This window comes from Mya arenaria, chromosome 4, assembly GCF_026914265.1.
Source record: "Mya arenaria isolate MELC-2E11 chromosome 4, ASM2691426v1".
NCBI lineage: Eukaryota > Metazoa > Mollusca > Bivalvia > Myida > Myidae > Mya > Mya arenaria.
In genome coordinates, this window is record NC_069125.1 from 24,994,872 (window position 1) to 25,016,006 (window position 21,135).

Genomic DNA, 21,135 nt, shown 5'->3' on the forward strand with positions numbered 1-21,135 from the left:
GTTCCCTGCTTACTGATATTTCAGTTAGGGGAAGGAACTCCAGACTAAAGGAACTCCAGACTAGCAGCAACCATGATGCAAAATTATGACATTTCATGAAATTGCTTTTTCTTATATATTTCAACTCAACTTACATCATTTCAAGCAACATTTGAGCACTTTTAAAAGTGTATTTTGAACATATATATGTGGTAAGCCAGTTTACAGACGTGTTAATATATGTATTGGAATTATAATATAGACTATAGTCTACAGCTGAAATGGGAGTGCTCTGTCACCATTATCATTATGGTAGCTAAAGAATTTCAGCGAACACGTTATGTATAACCTTTTCGGATATATTACTTTTTCTTTACTTTGTAGTAAACATCAAACAAATGAATATCTACATTAAAGTTATGGAAGCCAATACTACCATTATGTAGTCATTCTAAAATGCCGTCCAGGCTTCTTTTTTTTTAATGATGGTTAGCCTGGACCAGGCTAACCATCATAATAAAAAGCCTGGACGGCATTTTAGAATGACTATACCATTATGGTACTTAGGAAGTTAAATCAAAGAAAAAGGTGGTTAAAGGGTGCACTCAGACTTCAGCTGTCTCATTGTAATGTGTGTCGGTTAGAACCAGCTGCCTGGTTAGCTCAGTTAGTTAGAGCGCCGTGCTAGTGTTCCGGCGGTCGTGGGTTCGAGCCCCACACCAGGCACACTTTTCTTCCCAGGTTTACTTTAGATATTATTACACAGAATCTGTGTAATCATATCAATGAGACAGCTGAAGTCTGAGTGCTTTGACTCATTGGCTCATAGGATTTCAAGGGTATTGCCATTTATAGATACATAACATTTTCTCATCATAGATTTGGGCATGTTTTAAATTTTAGCTCTTTTTATCTGATTTTCTTGAACTTTTGAATAATAAAATTGGGTTTGTGTTTGTTTTTGGTCGATGAGAATCTAAGGGACTCACTCACTTTTTATAGAAAACAAACATTATGAATTTTAACAAAATACTTAAAGCAATATTAAAACAACTTTGAAAGTTCAAATACAACCTGTATTGTTAACAAATATTAAAAAATGACCGAAAAACTTTTGCCAAAAAGCTTTACTACTGTATAATTTATGAAGCTACAGTTAAACCAGTTTAACAAATTTTTATTGGCAAGTGTTTCATTACCATGTGATGTGGCATTGCCTGCAGTGTACAAATATATTTGTATTTTGTTCAATGCAATTTCCAGATAAAGTCACAGCAAAATGACTACGTTACCAGAGGCAAAAGAAACCGCTGAGGTTGAGACATGTTCAGGAACTCCTGAAGGGTTTATGGGGGCCCTAGCCATTTGGATCAACAAACCCCATGTTGTCAACAGAAGACTATGTGGCTCTCGCACAGATCACCTTCAATCTGTACACAAACCAGAATTTTCTCCAGAAATAGTTGCCGACATCACTGCAAACCTTGGACTTCAATTTAATGTAGATATCGCTGAATGTTCAAAAGCTAATGAAGGTACCAGTAATGATTTAGTTTCATATTTAGAGGGTTCAATGATGGAAATGGAATCTAATACTCAAGAGATTGGAGAATATCATGGCAATCATATAAATTCTCAAGAAGAAAATGAAAATATGGAGTTAGACTCAGCAGCCTCTGACAACAGTTCTCGGTCTGGTGATTTGTTGTCCGATGTTGATGTCAGTGCTATGATTGAGGGTTGTACAGATGATGAAGTGTTAATCATTGTGAGACAGTTGCTGCCAAAACAGCCAGAGCGGCACAGAAATATTCCCGAGCTAATCATTATAGGTAAGATTTATAAATTATTCTGATATGTCATGAATGGTCCGTAAATGATATGGAACTTTATCACATGCTTTCTGGTGATTTTGAGAGGTTGATCAGTGAAATAAAATGATATTTCACTATTTCAAACACTTTCAGAAATAATTTTATTTCTATTTTATGCATGTAATGAAACAAACAGTTATCTTCCATGTTATTCCAACAGAATGAAACTTAAACAGAAATGAGATTTTTAATTTAAATTATAAAATGATATATAAAAAGATATTTAAATTGGTCATTTATATCCATAAGACCACAATTAATAAGGCTAAAAAATGGTTTAGTTGGGGTTACATCCTTTTCAAAAACAGGTAGGTTAAGTACTTTTTTAATTTTTTTTTTTTTACAGGGATGTGATTTGTCCGCAGATTCGCAAAATTTTGCGGATCTAATGGCCCCAGGAACACCCCCCCCCCCAAAAAAAAATAAAAAAATAAATAAATATAACTATATATATATATTTTTTTTTTAGCTGATAAAAAAAGATACTAGTGTGCTTTTGGTTGTTAGTGTTGATATACCAGTTTGCTTCAAATTTAAAGTCAGAAGAACCCTCAAAAGAGCTTCTAAAAAGCCAGTTTTTCTTCTACGGCAGTGTGCTTTTGACCCCAAAAGTGCCCCAAGAACCCATGGCCGGAATGGTTTCAGCCCTCCAGCTGCCAGGTCAATCACATCCCTGTTTTATTAGGCTTTATGTAAGAATATTATTGTTGTCATTGGGGAATGATTTTAAAGATATCTTCAGTATAAAGCTATACAGGTTTTAAACTACCTATTAAAACACATACTTATTTTTTTACCAACAGAGTTGGGTAACCAATAATTACCAAAATAAAAAATAGTTTTTTGGGCACTTCCTGACTAATTCACTTAATACTCATGACCCAAATTTCTTTTAGCATTTTTTTGTTATGGTAAGATTAAATTTTATGAAGAAAAACAAAAAAGAAAAACCTACATACCTATTCACAACACAAATGTGTGGAGGGAAAAACCAAACTAACTATTAAAGGGGCAAGACACCAGATGCTCCAAATATGGGCAAATACAGTATATCCTCAAAACAAGCCTAAAATTGTCAATGCGAGCTAGATTGTGGCTGATAAAACGTCATTTTACTTGATTAAAAGAATAAAACAACAATCATGTTGCTGTCTCATCTGAGATTCATTGTTTAGAAATAGCACAACAACCGCAGTAAATTTCAAATTGGGAAATGCTAGAAACTGCAAAAGTTGCATGTGTAGTAAGCGATGTGATACATCAGTAAGTAAGATGCAATGCAATTTGCATTGTACACAGCGATGTCAATTTAATGAAAGTTTTTGACAATATTCTTTTTTTCTTGCAATTGTATTATCTAGTGCCTAGCCCCTTTAATTAAATGTTGCCTAATGTTTCATAATCATGTGTATTGTATATATGTGTTCTTTTGCTTCAGACAAAGCCAACTGTAAGGGTACGTTCATTCCCCTGAAAGAGGAAAACTCTTGTGTGGTGCCGGAAATTGTGTACAACTTCTCTTTAGGTACACAGCCAAGTCCATGGTAAGAGTATGGCTCTTTACTTTATGCATTCTGATTCTTTATAGACATTAATCAGTGATAAATTTTGGATAAACACGTATCAGTGTTAAAAACAATTTAACAGGAAAACAACATTTTCATATCACTTATTGTTTTGCAACTGTGGCCTATTTGTCTGTCCTTATCAAACATCAGCACGCACAAACCAAAATAATCAGTGATGACATTTCTAGAATGGCTTGATGTCATCATTTGGGTTTTGTTATTAACTATTATTTAAATTACTATTAATTTTAAATAACTTTTAAGCATGAAAAGAAAAGAATAAAAAAAAAAGATTAAACGATATATCAGTTTTATTTCCTCACATGAACACCATATTTTAACATTACTTTTGTGGCTCTGTGACTGGATGAAATAAAATTGATATCACACTGAAACTTGCCCGTTACCTACTATTATTACTCTGTTAATTTGCGTTTCTTCATTGAAATTAAACATAAAGTTTTCCATTTAGCATAATCTTTGAGTAAAAAGCAGCAACAAAATAATAAATATGAACCATTATAAATCCCAAATCAAAATTGAAAACATATGCAATTAGCAAACAATGGCAAATCCTGATGCGTGTATAACCTTAAAATCTTGATTTTAAAACTGATTATATTTTTTGTTACTCGGCTAAAACACGGTATTTGTCCACCTAAGTGTCTCACCAAGGTGGAAAAATGAACTTCCATGCAGGGCCATGAAATTTTGTCCATTTTTAGTTTAAAGTTTCAGTCATTGGAAATGATATTTGTTTTCCTACAGTCGCTTTTATAAATTTATTTTTTTGGCGACTTTTACATACAGGTCAGTGTAAGGTTACAGACACTACAACAGGCATATAACAACAAAGATTTTAATGGAAACAAGTCTGTATTATTCAGGTTAACACAGAAAACTAACAATTAGAATGTTAACAAACAAATGCATAAAATCTCTGCTTGAGATAAGCATAAAAAAAACATATTTCATCCCAGTTGCGATGAACTCTAAAAATTGACAAAAATGATCACACAACTTTAACTGTAACTTTTAAATATTGTAGAACCAAGTGCCCCAAGCACATTGTTTTTCTAAAATAAACACTTTTCCTATCAAGTATAGTCAGTTTCTGCTGTTTATATCAATAGAACATATTTTTTGTATGAGATAGAAATAGACTGCACTACGGTTACGGACTCTACACATTGTAAGAACCAACACATGCTCAACATTTTCTATTTGAAATACACATGTTTGTGTATTTTCAACAGATTAACTTTAACTTTGCTGAGTTCCTGTGTATTGAATTTAAAATGTCTGGCACAGGCATGACCGTCTGCTTGTCTCGGACACTTTCTTTACATTAACTGGTTTTAGTTTGCTGAATGATGTAAGTCCTATTTTATGATTGGGGTTTCTTGTTTTGTATAACTTGTGTGCTTCTTCTAGTGTCATTGTCATCACATGTTTCTGTAGTGTTTCTTTCATACCAGTCTGAGTTTTGATTCTAACAACATCACGTTTGGATGGCACCTCTCTGCTAATTTCAGCACTCAGGTAGAACTCTTTCACTGATTGTTTCACATGATCACTTATCACATCACATCTTGTTTTTCTCTGTTTCTTTTTCCACCATTCATTTCTCATCTTCCTTGTCTTGTAAGACACATTGAAATATTTACTAACTGTGATATTTTTGTATTTCCTTAGTACTGATTCACGTATTACATCATATGCATGTTTCTTTTCTCTGTCTTTTCGAACACCAATGTTTACTTCGGAAATACTTTCTTTCAAGGAATTCACTATAGCATCTGCTACTTCAAGTTTCTTCTTACAAGCTGGTGTCATTGTTACTCCTTGGTCAGAAAGTACTTTGGATGTTGAAGGTGACTCAATAAGCTTCTTTAAAATGGCGGCTTTCTTCTTTGGTGTCCTAGGCAGAATGCCTTTCACCATTTGCGCTCGTCTGTATACTGTTGCACAGGATAAGTTACTTTTGTTCTGTCTGCTTTCTCCATGACTGTCATTTTCATCAACTGTGTTAACAATTGGAATTGTAGGAGACTTAAGTTTAATTCGCATTCTCCAGGCTTGTGTTCGCTTCACAGCTTTTTTCTTTTTTTCTTCCAGAGCCGGTTTCTTACTCTTTTTAACACCAGGATCTTCAGAAGAACATGTTGTTTTCATCTTTTTTCTCTGTCTGTATCTTTTCATTTCTTCAGCTTTTTTCTTTCTTAAGGAGGCTTTTAATTCAGGATCTGAATTGGCCATGAGTTTCACTTTCATTCGAGCTTCCTTCTTTCTTTCTGTGTCTTTCTTTTTGATTTCAGAATATTTTGTGGAGTTTTCTGTTTTCTGACGCATTCTCCATGCCTTGACTTTCAGCCTGTTTTTCTCCTTTTGCTTCTTTTCTATGTCTTCATTCTTTTCAGCATTCATTTCAGCATTTTTTTCAAGTTTCCGGGATCGCAGTGATGATTTTCGGCTCTCTTCTGTAAAAAGACATTCTGAATATTAATTAACCTTAAACGGTTGGGTTCAATGTATACCTTAGAATATTAATATATATGGTATATAAATCTTCATATAAAGACAGGTTTTGTGAAAAGAAAAACCTCAAAAGGTATAAATGTCCCTATATGGTTCAATTGTATTGTTTCTGTTCATAAAAATGTTTTTGAACATACTTACAGTAGACTTAGAAACAAGTGGCCGTATTTTGTAGAGTCTGTAACCCGAGTGCAAGTACAAATCAAATATTACTTAAGCTTCAATTCTGTACATTTAACAAGTATCCACTGTGTCTGTGATCTGTATATTATAACACTGATTGTATTCATTGGCATACACGCCAATCTTTATGTAAAAATATTTCATCTCGGCTCCGTAATAGGCTACACAAAATGAAATTGTGTGTCATACTGTCATAGGATTTCCATTAAACAACCTGTTAAGACCATTTTAGTTTGTTATATGTTGGGCATGGCAATTTCAACAAATAAGCATCACAACATGTGCATTTCATGTGGACAATTGCATTAATTCAGGGCATCATGTACAGACATATGGTTTTGGTTACGGACCCTACGTAACATAGCATGGAATGTTTAGATAAGGATAATACATACCTAGAGCATCACTGGAACCAACACCTTTAGTGTTTTCCATTTGAAAGGACTTCTTGCTGGAATCTGACCGACTATTACCCAAAATAAGCCATTTTCTTAGCTGATTCCATCTTTACAGCTGGATTGTTGTATTTCTTAGAAAGGCGGTTGTTTTGGATGATGCAATAATTCATCACAAATATTGTTGCATCAGCCGTTTTATTGGTATTTTCCAATAGTTAAAAGATGATGCAATATTGCACAATAAAAAAATTGCTTTTACCATGAAAAAATATAAGGAAATATGCTATTGAAAACAATGGAAATTTCAAATCAAAATTTGAAGGCAGATTTTGTAGTGTCCGTAACATTAAATATGTAAAAAAATGCAACTTAAAATCAAAATATTCCAAAAATATTTCAGCCATTAAACATACTCATACAGAGGTTTTTATTTGTGGAATGCCACATTTCTGTCATTAATACATATGTAGATACAAACCCATGGTTACGGACTCTACAGATTTTTTAACCCTGAAAATCTTACAGGTGAACCTCCTTCTTTTTAAGAATGTGAATCATGAATGCCCAAAGCAACAAAAAATTGGAAGTTTGATTAATAATCAGTCTTACAAAACAGTTATCTCTTGTAAATGGGTGAATTTTCAATGTTTTTCATGCATATAACAAGGGATACTTATTGTGATTTTGAAAAATTGGCAAAAGCACCACTTTATGTTAATAAGTCATATTTTCTGTAATAATTTGTCTATTTTCTTGATTTACCCACCAAAATTTAGCACTTGAAATTTTCTATAAGCTGAGGTAATGCATTTTTTCCAAATCATCATGCAAAATAGATATATAACAGTTTGAATATATAAAAAAATCAAATGAGACAGCATAACGCTTGAAAATGGCCATTTTTGGGATATGTTTTTTGCTGTTTCTCGAATACAAATTGATATTTTCACTTGAAATTTGGAGGCCAGCAGGAGTGGACTAGGTTACATGCTTTGGCTGCAAAGTTTGAAATCACACACTTTCCTTCAATCTATGTATAACAACCAAAAAATATAAAATGGACAAATACCGTGTTTTAGCCGACTGCAAAAAAATGAAACCAGCAGTCAACAGTATACTCAGAGCTTTTTCCAATGTATGATTAGCTTTGTCAATGAAAATAAGACATGAGCATTGAAAGCGGAGACAAACCTTTTCACTTATTGCCACTCGATATGATTTTTGTTGAAACAGAGGTAAAAATGTGTCGGTGAAAAGTACTTATTTATGTTATTTATCTAAAGAATGGAATTCATCCTTTTATTTTTTTCAGCATAACACTCTACACAAGCACAACCGACTGTTCAACAGATTCGGAAAGAAAGCTTTCATTGACCTGGCTTAGGAATCAGCTTCTTCAGAAGCTTGCAAGATGGAGCGAGCAGCCAAGCCTTCGTACACATGTGACCTCACTTAGGCTTGTCAATGTAGCTGAGTACAGTCGCTTGTATAGTGAACTCAAAAATAGATATGGCCTGCATTTTGCTAAGGTACATCATTGTATTGATACTTTAAGAGATCTTATTTAGGCATTGTCATAGCCTTGGTGTTGTCGGCACTCTGGATTGTAAATGTATGTAATTAGGAGTAAAAATGAAACACTTAGTTTAATATTTTTTAATTTCCCCCTATTTCATAGAGTGTATGACTGACTGTTTTGATGGCTGATATATAAGTAACAACCAACTAGCAGTAGAAATATTTGAGAAAAAATATACTAGTTTTGTACATAAGAGCCAGTATTTATTAAATATCTCAAGTAATTTCCTAACTTACATCATTTCCTCAAGTATCTCACTTCTCGTATGATATACAGTCAAACCCAGTTGGCTTGAATCGCATGGCTCGATTTCTTAGTGGCTCAAACTGGGTGTAAAGGACCGATTTTATTCTGCTAAATGTAAATATTACTGTTTGGCTCAATTTCCTGAGGCTTGAGGTATTGTCACTGGTCCCTGGGTGTTCAAGCCAAAGGGGTTCGACTGTAAAAAAATTTGATTTTGAAAATTTAAGGAAGTTGACTCAAGTTTAGACATGACTGAAAAAGTTCTTCCAAGGGCTGCTTATGTAATTATCATTATGACTTAGAGTCGACACAAAATAAAACATTAATGTCTCATTTTGACCGTAATGATTCATGTATGTTAATGAAATAATCTTGACAAAGATGTCATGTAGGAGTGTATTTTTCAGATTTGGCCAGAGAAAACCAACCCTGAGAAGTATGTTTTTGAGGATGTTGCCATAGCTACATATCTACTGGTAATAATTAGATTTATTTAAGGATTGAAGGCATTTCTTGCAAATTACACAGTAGGGCACGTGAACAAATTCCAAGAATTCCAAATTATGATTTTTGTAATGTATATCATTGGTTAAAAGGCTTGCTAATCCAATCCAAGTGCAATAATGAAATAAAGAATGAGGTAATAACTCCTTGCATGTTTTACAATGTGAATGTCAAGTTTTATCTATACAAAGGACTAGGCGAATGTAAATATTTTAGTATATTTTATTAACATGCAAACAGCCTACCCTAAATGTCATACAGTAAGATTATTGTACCGACACTGTTATCTTGTGCAAATAGGGTCTTGTGGTTTATATATACAATAATAAAATAAAAAATCAATCGGGTCTACAAAATAGGGTCGGTTGGGTACATATTACTGTAGCCACCACATTTCTTTTTTGGGCCTACCCAAACTGTAACCCTAAAATGGCAGTTCAAATGGCAGACCAAGAAGCTTTGTGCTTAGTGGTAGCATTTTGAAATCTTTTACATCAGTGTCTGTAGAATAGGGAGCAAGAGTGTACTAGACAAGATTGAAAAGATTCCATTTGTGGACCTTGGTCATTGTGAAGCTCTTCTGGTTCACATTATATGTAACTCTTGTCGAAAGGATTTATTTGATGGCAGGGTCTTATAAAGCATATTGTATATTTGTTTGTGGAACAAGAAGTGACATTGTACTAGACATGATTGAAAAGATTCCATTCGCGAACCTTGGTTGTGGCACTGGTCCACTGGTTCAGAAACTCATGTCAGATGGGTTTATGTGATAGCTGGCTATTATAGAGAATATTTAATTTCATCATAAACAATCATTTGCAGACTATAGTTGTGGAAATAGTCGACTGGTTCTCATACTCCTCACTCCTGTCAGAAAGGTTTATGTGATGTGGGTGTATTATATAACATATTTTATTTCAGTATCTATGAAATTCGGAACAACGGGATACTGGACAAGATGGAAAACAATCATTCGCAGACCTTGCTTGTGGAAAATGGTCTACTGGTTTAAATACTGATGTCAGAAGGGTTTATGTGAGGGGGTTGTATTATAGAACATATTTTATTTTAGTGTCTATGGAATATGGAGCCACAGCGTACGGGACAAGATCGTAAACAATTATTTGCAAACCTTGGTTGTGGAAATTGTCTTCTGGTTCTAATATTCATGTCGGAAGGGTTTATTTGATGGGGGTGTATTATTGAGCATAGTATATTTTAGTGTCTATGGAATACGGAGCGACAGCGTACCGGAGTAGATCGGAAACAATCATTTGCAGACCTTGGTTGTGGAAATGGTCTACTGGTTCACATCCTTATGTCAGAAGGGGTAGGTATTGCTGCATATCAAGTTTATCAACATCAACCTCCAAGTGTTGTTTTTTTATAAATAATTAGATGTTTCATCAGGGCTTATTGTGGGTAAGAAAATTTGTAGTAATTGTAAATAACTTAGATTATAATTATTATAATTATATCAATATTTTTTCTATTATAATTATGATGTATATGAAATAACTGCACAGGAATAGAAATTGTTTTAAACAAGAAAAAAGTTAAAACATTGTGTAAGGTTTTACGTTTAATAATGAAAGTGTCGCTGTCTAGAATGACTGAATGGTAGTGGAAACTCAATATGTTGCCTGACTTTTTTTAACAGATAAATGACCTTTTTGCAAGAATTAAATACAAGTACAGTGATAGTGTTTAGTAATGTATTAGTAATGTAACTCTATTGAAAAGTCTCATAGGAAGATAATCTAGAAAAGTATATGGCAGATAATAATTTTAATGATGTCATAATTGAGGATTTTGATAATTATAATATTACTTATATTCATTAAGAGCGTTATGCCTTGTATAACCATAAGTATTTGATGCTAATGGCTCTTTAATGGCCATGACTATACTAGCCAATGTGCATGCACGTATGGCTTAATAACCTGCTTAATTAAACCAGCCAATGAGTTAACAGTAACTTTGCTGGGTTTTTTACAAATGCTTTTTTAAATGATTAAATCCATTCAGTGGTCCATTATTTAGTTTAAATGGACATGTTATGAAGAATGAAGAACAAGTTATAACAACATTATATTAATCTCATTGTACAATGTTATGCCAGTGAGGTCTTGTGTTTTGGGAGAAACCAGAGAAACCCGAAGGAAACCCAATTGTCCAGCATAGAGAATACAAACCAAACTCACTGAATCCATTGGCTGAGACATCAGCGTAAACACTATATCGCTCTATTATCCCCTTTCACTTTCCCTTTCAGCATCCAGGGTATGGGTTAGATGTGAGAAAAAGGAACATTTGGGATCTGTACGGCCCAGGGACGCTTCTGAAAGTATGTACTAAGACAGAATAAACACTTGCTCCATCCGCATTTACCAGACTTATCTTACTTTACTTGATATGCAGTCTCTTTTTAGCTTGTGCAAGGAATGTTTGAGGTATAGGCATAGCCGTGGGGTTGTCATCGCTGGTGTGCAAAAACTGGAATGTTGTTCAGAATATGAAACTTGGTACCAGTACACATGTTCACTTTGTATGACAAAATGCACTAGCAATATATAGCAAGTCACATAAACATAAAAAATCTCTTTAATTTAGATTTAAAGCATAGCACTCCCTTGTGATGCTCTTCTTTATCTGGTTTCACAACTCTATACTCATTTATTTAAGCTTGATTGTGAAGCCAGCTCAATCACTCTCGAGTCCGCTTCCTGGGCAGAAACCATGATAGTTTCCTTTTTGAAAGTTTAAGAGAACGTTCGCTTAGTGGGTATTGAACTGACACTATCTGGGTGAGAGGTGGACAAGTATACCACTAGGCCGCTCTCACCAAATAAGAACTTAAACATGCGTTCTTTAACATGCATAACTATATTAAAAGCCTTAAATGGTCTTTTCAGGAGGAAAGCATTAAACCCTCAGATGACAGTGTTTTTCCTGATGTTGATTGGCTGATTGGTAACCATAGCGATGAATTGACTCCATGGATACCCTTTATGGCAGCTAGGTAAGTTAAGAAACATCCCATTGAGTTGCTTTGATTAATACATGTTACTGCTATAATGTAGATTGGTCTTGTTTGATCAATAACTTTAGAAGCCTTTGGCCAATCATCACCAAATTTGGTCAGAATGTTTATGGGCAGAATATCTCAGTCAGGCTCAGTCACTCCAGAGTTATGATCCTTGAAATAACAAAAACCCTATGTACAGTGCCCCTCTCTAAATTTGGCTTATTGCCAAATTTTCAATGAACAACCATTATCACCAAATTTATTGTCCAAAAAAAGGATGGGGATTTCTTCAGGGACAGTTTGCACTCTTGTTAATGTCACATTTTCTTTTGTATATCACATTTTACTCTTGCACCTATCAATATTTTGCAGCTGTTGTGAGTTAAGATGGTGTTTGATTCCAATTTACAGGATTTTAACACACTAGAAAGACACCATTTTGGGATATAAATTGCGTAGCCTATCTTAAGATATTATATTCTTTGGACAATGCGAGGGATTCTTACAAACCTCCTCTCCTAAATATTAATTAAGACATTAAAAATCTAGTTTTTTTAAATCCTCTGTCAGAGTGAGAATCTTATGTTAAAGGGACTATTCGATGTTTTTATGGGAAATGTAAACGAAATGCTTTTTTTTTTGTCATCATGAATAGAATTAAGAGGCAAATTGTTAATACATATTTGAAGATGTAAGCGACAATGATACCTCTTTCCAAATGGTGTTAATGAAGCTATTGAAAACTATATGATACCTGAGTTTGGATTTACAAGTTGCTGGTTGTTGATGCTAACATGAAAGTTGTGATAGTCCCGTTAAATTTGAGAAAACTGGTGTTATTAATTTTGTTTAATTAGTTATACTCATATTTCAGGTGCTCCTACACTTGCAAACACTTCATGCTTCCTTGCTGTTTCTGCAATTTAATTCCCGGTTCATTTTTTCCTATGGACAGTGCCGATATGGGAAAAGGCGGCAGAAATTGGGAGGAAATATGGAAGAAAACCTAGATTACATTATAATTTTACTTAACTGCTAAAGTAAAAGGGATTATGGAAAAATGGCATAACGATTGATGCAATACTTTATACATTATATGTTTCAGGTCCTCATACACTTGCAAATACTTTGTCCTTCCTTGTTGTTTCTGGGATTTTAATTCCCGGTTCAGTTTTTCCCGCCGACTGGGCCCCATGCGGGAAGAAAACGGGAAATACAGACAGTACTTGGACTACATCCGGGAAGTTGGGGAAACATGCGGGTTTAATGTGGATGAGGATACATTACGGATACCTTCAACCAAAAGGGTATGTTAACTTTTTTTCTCTCTCTCCCTCTTAGTTTATTTTTTTGTGGAAATTTTGTATTTTAGTATTTAACTGGAATTTGAAAATGATAAACCGGTTTTGCTGTAGTAAAGCATCACTTGATTGATACATACACCAGATTTAATCAATGTTGTTATTTACTACAATTATACTAGTTATACTAGTAATCTTTTATATTATAATTTGTAACTAAAGATGAATTTTATATTAATATGCAAGTTGACATGAATATTGCACGGATTCTATTTTAGTTTGTCAGTTCACCTTAACATGATTAAGATGAGAATATGTCTGTTTATGGTTTCTTTTTTCTAACTTTATATCCGCTAAAGCATTAACTAAGCTTTTGTAAACACATGTAAAAACCTCAGAATCTTCAGTCTGGAGTGTGTGAAAGCCACAGACCATCTTTAGAATGCTGCGAATGTTTCTTTCAGATATGTTTTGTCGGCAGTTCCAGAGCCTATGAGCAGGCAAATGAGAAAAGTGTGGATGAAATGAGGAGACTTTTCCTTCTTTCTAGACAAAATTCTCAGGAAAACTCAAATCACAATGGTAAAGATAGCAAAATATGTGATCCATCTAGTGAATCTTCTAAACAGTGGATCAACGACTTCAGTCCAAGGAGCAAGGTGGAAACTACAAGAAATTGTGTGACCATTAGTGAACAGATTAAATCTCATGTTGTGCAGACTGTATTCGCAGCTTTGTTGGCCTGTGAAGGTGGTTTGGTGAAACTAGGTCAAGATGGCCGCCAATGGAGAGTTGGGGGTCGTCTCACAGTGTCCGATGTTGTGGAATTGTTTGAACGAGGGTTGTTGCAAGAGTTGAAATCAGAGTGTGGAGGGCTGCAGACTCTCTTAAGAAATCATAGTCACATATTTCAGGGTAAGCATATTAACAGGAAAATATGTTGAATAAAATTGGTGACGTTGTTTAAATTGCACAGTCTTGCAAAGTTTGTAAAACTTAAAATACAAGAATAAAGAATAAAAGTTTCAAGACTCTACGAATTTGTTTTAATAGAAGTGTTCTAGTGGTATAGGTGTCCATATCAACCCAAGAGGTTGTGGGTTTAATCCCCACCAAGGGGCTTTTCTATTGGCCTCTCAAAATGGACACCAGTTCTGGTTTCTATGCAGGAAACAGACACAAGAATGAATCCATATGATATCTGCTTTTGTCACAATCAGGCTATGATTTTGTATTGTATACTAATGATTGATAAATGGTAACAAAATGGTTGTTAATAAAGCAAAAACTTTGTTCTTAACTACACAATTAGTAATATTTAATAACTAAATTGAAAATAAATGCTTTACAAAATGACAAGCTTTGAATTATTTACATTTATTTAATCATTATCTATAATTTTCTTTTCTTCAGCGAGTGGCGGGAATGTATGTCTTCGAGACTTCACATTGGATGACCCATTTGAAGGAAGATATAACAAGGGCCGTAACTCTGACAAAACTGCCTACCATAAGACAACTCTGTGCTGGTTTCATGAAAACCATCCAGATGGCTGTCCTAAAATGGCTGAAAGATGCATGTATGCTCATGGCGCGGAAGAATTGAGGAGTAAACCCAAGAAAACAAAGTCTTGATATTTTAATTAAACAAATCGGATTGGGTCATACATGAAAAAGAATTGTGTTTAATGTAAATAAAAAATAAATATGGTTTGTGGCAGTTTATAGAGATTTATCAGTGAAATAAAAATGATATATTTCCCTGTTTCAAACAATGAAATAACATTTTCAATGTTTTGAAATTTAAGCCCGCTATCACCAAATCACATAATACTGGGACACTATTTCAACCAGAACTGACGTTATTTTCATATTCAATGTGCCACGGATTTCTTAAAAACTACAGTTAACTGTCATTTCAAACCCTTTTTGGCATAAATTAAAAAGAAAAATTGTTGGTTTCTGTGTAAGATCACTATATATATAACTAGTGAACACCTAAGTAAATAATTTCCTTGTGGGAAACCCACTTATGGAATATACAGTAGCCTTTGGTGCTCACTCTGTAAAATATATAATGATCTTACACTGATACAAAAATATCCTCTTTATTACTGATAAAATTTCATCAAAAGTTCAGGTAAGAGCTAATAAGTCAGAAAACACTCCATGTTTTAAGGCTGTGGATTTGCAAAACATTGTTCAAATGAGCATCTGTCAGTTGCTGTTTGTTCATAAAACTAAAATAGTTGATTTCAACAATGATTATAAAGAAAATAATGCCTTCAAAATCTTGAAGCGAGTCTGTTTAAGAGTTATTCATAAATTCAAGGATGTGTATGATTAAAACTTGTAAGCATAATTTAAAATTTGAGAGAGGTGGTGAAAAACTAACATTGCAATACAAATTTTAAGATGCATTTTATTATTTTTTTTTCAAAATTGAAAAAGCATGATTATTAAGATTTTTTATTAAGGTATTAATTGTAAGAATATTTCTCTCTGATGAAGTCGTTATTGTGAATATTTGTTTCCAAATAAAATTATACAGAAAACTTTCAGTTTTTGTAACTTTGAAACAAATGTCATGAATAGAAACATATTTTTTGTACTGCGCACGAATTGACCATAGTTTATTTTTTTGAAAAAAAGTCTTAAGAGTTTTTGGTCAATTTTTGACAATTCAAGGGCGATAACCCGGAAATGAATAATGCAAACTGGCTATTGAAAGCCGTCAAGATGATACATCCATTAACATTGTCACTCTAGAGGTCAACTTTAGACAGCTCAAGAAACATAGCTCGTGAGTGAATAGTACAATTTGGGGGTTGGTCGATCTTGGTCGGAATATGCCCATAATTTGGCATAAACATCGTAAACGTTTGGTAAAATCGGATATGTACACAGTTGAAAATACATTAAACCATCTACGTTGCCTAGTGGTTAAGCATCTGCCTACGGAGCGGGAGGTCGTGGATTCGATCCCTGGCTGCGTCATACCAAAAGACGTTAAAAGTTGGTACAAGTAGCCCCCTTTCCTGGAGCTTGGCATTTAAAGGGTAGTGCTTGGAAAATTGGTATACTCAGTACTGGTTGAACCCAGGAAAAGTTGTACCCCGTGTATCGGTGCTTTACACCGAGCACGTAAAAGAACCAAGGGGTCTCCTCGAATAAGAGCTAGGGTATAGCACCCGGACTTCCTTGTATCCCACCACTGTCTCTTCAGCGTGCTTTCCCTTCAGCAAAAAACAAAGGACCCCGTTGGAAATAAGTGCTTGCACTTTCACGGGTTATCCTTGACCGCAAGGTCTATAGAAATACATACAAAGGCTTAAAACATTTAAACACAAGATGTTTGTAGTTCACGGAAACAGTGCATGATGATACTCTGGAAGTATATACATGTAGCAACCTAGTTATGTAATTTACCCGCCATGACCCATTTTGGAACTCGAATACGGTTAAATTCAAATAAGTTTTATGAGGATTTTGTTGAAAATGTGCATATTATAGAGTACCAAGGTTTTTAGCTCCACTGGCCGAAGGCCATGGAGCTTATGTCGTCACAGATTGTCCGTCGTGAGTGCGTGCGTGCGTAAACTTTTACTTTAAACGACATCTCCTCTGAAACTGATAAGCGGATTTTGACAAAACTTCACAGGAATGTTCCTTTGGTGGTCCTTTACCAAAATTGCTCAAATGGTTCCGGTCCATTGCACAATATGGCCGCCAGAGCTAAAAATAGCAAAATCTTTAAACGACATCTCCTCTGAAACGGTTCGGCAGATTTTGATGAAACTTGACAGTAATGTTCCTTGGGTGGTCCTTTATTAAAATTGCTCAAATGGTTCTGGTCCATTGCACAATATGGCCGCCACAGCTAAAAATAGCAAAATCTTTAAACGACATCTCCTCTGAAACGGAAAGGCAGATTTTGATGAAACTTGACAGAATTGTTCCTTGGGTGGTCCTTAACCAAAAATGCTCAAATGGTTCCGGTCCGCTGCACAACATGGCTGCCAGGGCAAAAAAATAGAAAAACCTTTAAAGAACATCTTCTCAGAAACCGATTATCAGATTTTGATGAAACTTAACAGAAATGTTCCTTGGATGGTCCTTTATCAAATTTGCTTCAATGGTTTCGGTCCACTGCACAAGATGGCCCCCAGAGGTAAAAATAGAAAAACCTTTAAACGACTTCTCCTCAGAAACCGATGATCGTATTGCAATGAAACTTGACAGAAATGTTACTTGGGTAGTCCTTAACCAAAATAGCCCAAACAGTTCTGGTCTGCTGCACAACATGGGCACCAGAGCTAAGAATAGAAAAAAACGTTAAACTACATCTTCTCAGAAACCGATTATCAGATTTTGATGAAACTTTACATAAATGTTCATCGGGATGCCCTTTAACCAAAATTGCCCAAATGGTTCCGGTCCGCTGCACAACATGGCTGCGAGAGTTAAAAATAGAAAAACCTTTAAGGACTTCTCGTCCGCAGTCTTCACGAAAAACATTTTAACCTACTAGCCAGTTGGACTAGCATAATGGCATATTTTACTAGTCCGAATGACAATCTAGTAGTCCGACTATTTTGCCACATTATAAAACTGTATGCTTGAGGTAAATACCTATTTCAATTGAGCAGCTTGCAGTTTGAGTAAACATTTCTTTATTATGATGCTCATGCAGTGATAGGGAGTGACATCCTTCTGTTGGGAATAGTGCTCCTTGTTTTTCAGAACCTATGGGTACTATGTAAAAACAAAAGGCATCTTGCTTGAATAGACTGTAATAATATCAACATGGTTAGAAAAGAAATGCCATGCTTTAATAGCTTTGATTACATTTTACTACTGAATTACCTCCCTTTAATAGAAAAAAATAATGTCTTAATTTTTCACGTATAGCATCTTTAAATAATTTTTAAACAATAATAATTTATGAGTAAACATATAAGCATAAAGTTCTCACAAAAAGATCAATTTAAAAACCTTACATTTATACATAGGAAAGTATATATAGACTGAACATTAATTTTCGTTTAAGTGACATTCTGAAAGTTTATGAAACAGCTATTTTTAGTAACTTAAATGGCCGAAAAGTGTAAGTGAAACACCAAGTCGATTCTATCTCGTCAGTTCTTGTTCAGGTTAGATATTTGCTTCATAATCTATTCAGATTAAATGTTTATTAATTGTTTAACTTTTAAGCATTATTTTGGGTCGATATTTATAGTTTAAAGGAAAAACTTATATCTTAAACAGCGACAACGTGTCGCGAGTGGCAAAAGACCCGACATCACATCAGAAGTGAAAAAAAGATGGTCTTATGCAGGACTAAATGGATGCGTGTTGAATGCTGCTTGTATAAATATATTTTGATAATCAGTAACTAGTGATTAAAATCGATATCACTTAAGTTAAAAACTAAAAAGACAGTAAATGCTTATATTACTTCAGGTTGAGGGTTCTTTTATGTTGTTGTTGGTTCTAGTCGGTTTTTAGTGACAGCGATTATTCGGAACGTCTCGTCGATTTCCAGATAATTTCCCGCGGAAAAACAAGCATGGCTGCGAAAAGAAAACGTGAAAATGACTCGGTAACGGGTATTTAAAAGACGTGTCGCCATTAAAAGTCGCAAAAAAACAATAATAAACGTCTCCATTTCCATTTGGAAAACAATGGTTTGTAATTTTTAGCTCGCCTGTCATATGACAAGACAAGATTACATGTTAGTCAATCGTCAGTCCACAAATTGCCTGCGTCACAATTTTGACATAATCTTTATGAGACTTAATAACAAGGGTCATCTCAGCAAAATCTTTGACAAAATGGCCCAAATGGTTCCGTTCCGCTGCACAACATGGCAGCCAGAGCTAAAAATAGGAAAAACCTTTACACCACTTCTCCTCAGAAACCGATGATCAGATTTTGATGAAACTTGACAGAAATGTTCCTTGGGTGGTCATTAACCAAAATTTGTTAAATGGTTCCAGTCCACTGCACACCATGGCTGCCAGAGCTAAAAAATAAAAAAAACTTTATACGACTTGTCGTCGAAACCGATGACCTTTTTTCGATAAAACTTGACAGAAATGTTTGTTTGGTGCTCCTTTACTCAAATTGCCCAAATCATTTCGGTCCACTGCACAACATGGCAGCCAGAGCTATTAAAGTAAAAAAATTTTTTAAATAACTTCTCCTCAAAAATTGATGATTGTATTTCTATGAAACTTGACGAAAATGTTCGTTAGGTGGTCTTTGCTTGAACCTTTTGGCCAGTGGAGCACAGGCACTGATGTGCCTCTTGTTTTTATTTCTCATATATGGCCGACTTGCATTATTACCAAGTTTCATGAAGATTCATGAATGCTTAGGAAGATTAAGTGGACACTTCATCGCTTAGATGCATCAAGGACAATGACCTATTACAGTTAAGGATTGATGGCATTTCTTCTTGTGTTTATGCTGTATAAACGCAGTAGGGCACGGGAGCAAATTCCATTAAGCGTGCTACCGCTTCTTGGTCATTTGCGATCAATACTTATATTTACATTTTAAAAGAAATATTCATAGTGATTAAACATTAACAGTATCTTCTGCAATTGAGTGTTTGATTTTTAAGAAGTGTGACAGACAAGATTATAAGTATCTATCATGTGTTTCCGGTACGGATAGAAAAATCCGACCCGAGGGCACCTGCGTTGCCAGGTAACGAGGCTTGCCGAGTTACCGGCTACGCAGCGTGCCCGAGGGTCGGATTTTTCTATCCGGAACGGACACACATGATAGATATTTTTTCTAGCATACCTTAAATTACATTTTTGGCAAAGAAAATAGATAAGAAAGCGCGTTTTGTACATTTCACCAAAAAGCGCGTGCGATGATGTTTACTGACGTCATGACGCGCAGTAATTTGTACTCACTGCATACGTCAATAAGTTCCTTCGCTATCACGTCCTTTAATGGTTATTTTGTTTTGTTTTTAAGGAATATTTTTGTAAAGGTAATGTTAATGGAACTCATCTATTGAAATCTCATAACTATGGTTACATTAAGTGTTAAATAAAAGAAATTGAAAGTATTACGTCACAGCGCGTGACTCATCTGACATGGGGGATGCCAGATGGAGTTTTCCAGCACGGCTGAAATCACCGGAAATGCCTATCCGGTGTGCTAGAAACGTTTGTATCAAAGGATAGCTGATTGTGTAACGTCGAATATCATTGGTTAAATGACGTCGCGCTTATTCGATTGGAACGCAATATTGAAATAAACAATGACGTCATAATAACTTGCGTGTTATACAATCTAAACGTCAAGTTTTATCTACTAAAGGACTAGGCAAATGTTAATCATTGCTTATAACCCGTTGTTTGGTATGGAACACATTTTCGATTTTGGTATAAAACAAAATTAACAGTAAGTTTTGGCTTCTTTTAACTATTATGGGAAAAGGCAACCTCCTGGAGTAAAAGGGACTCCCTCATAGATTGGTACATATTTACTGTGTGAAACATGTTTTTCTTTATCCGAATGCAAGTCTCGAAATCGTTAGTGTTAGTAAAAAGTTAGCAAGTTACTGAAAGCTTGTAACATGCAGAAAATGTATAGAATAATATGTCCAAATATTGTCTTTCTTGATGACAATAATGCAGGTACTCGTGCTAAATCCGAAACGGGGTTTCTGAATTAGTTCTTATTAAGCGGACAAGATTAAATGTGTTCAAAAGTAGAATTGCGAAATATAGCCATGTAAAATGGATGATTTTTTCGGTGCCAATCTATGAAAGAGTTCCTTTAAGCGTTGACAAGAAGGTGACAACAAGATATGAACAGAGCCAACGACGATACTGCCAGCGTTGTTTACTAAATATAAAACAAAACATCTTGATATACCCTTCCCACATTTAATACATGTTACTGCATGCC

General features: G+C 34.7%; 2 protein-coding genes across 2 annotated transcripts; one reads left to right on the forward strand and one right to left on the reverse strand.

Moving 5' to 3' along the window:
• The first annotated feature begins 37 nt into the window (after positions 1-37).
• Positions 38-15,749, forward strand: LOC128232138 (probable tRNA (uracil-O(2)-)-methyltransferase). The gene is made up of 11 exons (XM_052945524.1): positions 38-191; positions 1,243-1,811; positions 3,292-3,397; positions 7,853-8,069; positions 8,773-8,841; positions 10,095-10,202; positions 11,148-11,219; positions 11,788-11,894; positions 13,006-13,207; positions 13,666-14,116; positions 14,615-15,749. Exons 2-11 carry the CDS (start codon positions 1,259-1,261, stop codon positions 14,833-14,835), a joined length of 2,106 nt encoding a protein of 701 aa, XP_052801484.1. The 5' UTR covers positions 38-191; positions 1,243-1,258; the 3' UTR covers positions 14,836-15,749.
• On the reverse strand, positions 4,487-6,631 carry LOC128232139 (DNA ligase 1-like). Its single transcript, XM_052945525.1, has 2 exons — positions 6,538-6,631; positions 4,487-5,901 (listed from the first exon to the last, which is right to left on the reverse strand). The coding sequence occupies exons 1-2, from the start codon at positions 6,575-6,577 to the stop codon at positions 4,715-4,717; spliced, it is 1,227 nt and encodes a 408-aa protein (XP_052801485.1). The 5' UTR covers positions 6,578-6,631; the 3' UTR covers positions 4,487-4,714.
• Positions 15,750-21,135: the final 5,386 nt, after the last annotated feature.

Bases quoted from the DNA above. Each gene is read 5' to 3' on its own strand.
- LOC128232139 (XM_052945525.1), bottom strand. From the start codon at position 6,577: ATGGAAAACACTAAAGGTGTTGGTTCCAGTGATGCTCTAG. The intron at 5,902-6,537 runs GTATGTATTATC...GTCTTTTTACAG, and splicing joins TGGTTCCAGTGATGCTCTAG to AAGAGAGCCGAAAATCATCA.
- LOC128232138 (XM_052945524.1), top strand. From the start codon at position 1,259: ATGACTACGTTACCAGAGGCAAAAGAAACCGCTGAGGTTGAGACATGT. The intron at 8,842-10,094 runs GTAATAATTAGA...AGTATATTTTAG, and splicing joins CCATAGCTACATATCTACTG to TGTCTATGGAATACGGAGCG. The intron at 14,117-14,614 runs GTAAGCATATTA...TCTTTTCTTCAG, and splicing joins TCATAGTCACATATTTCAGG to CGAGTGGCGGGAATGTATGT.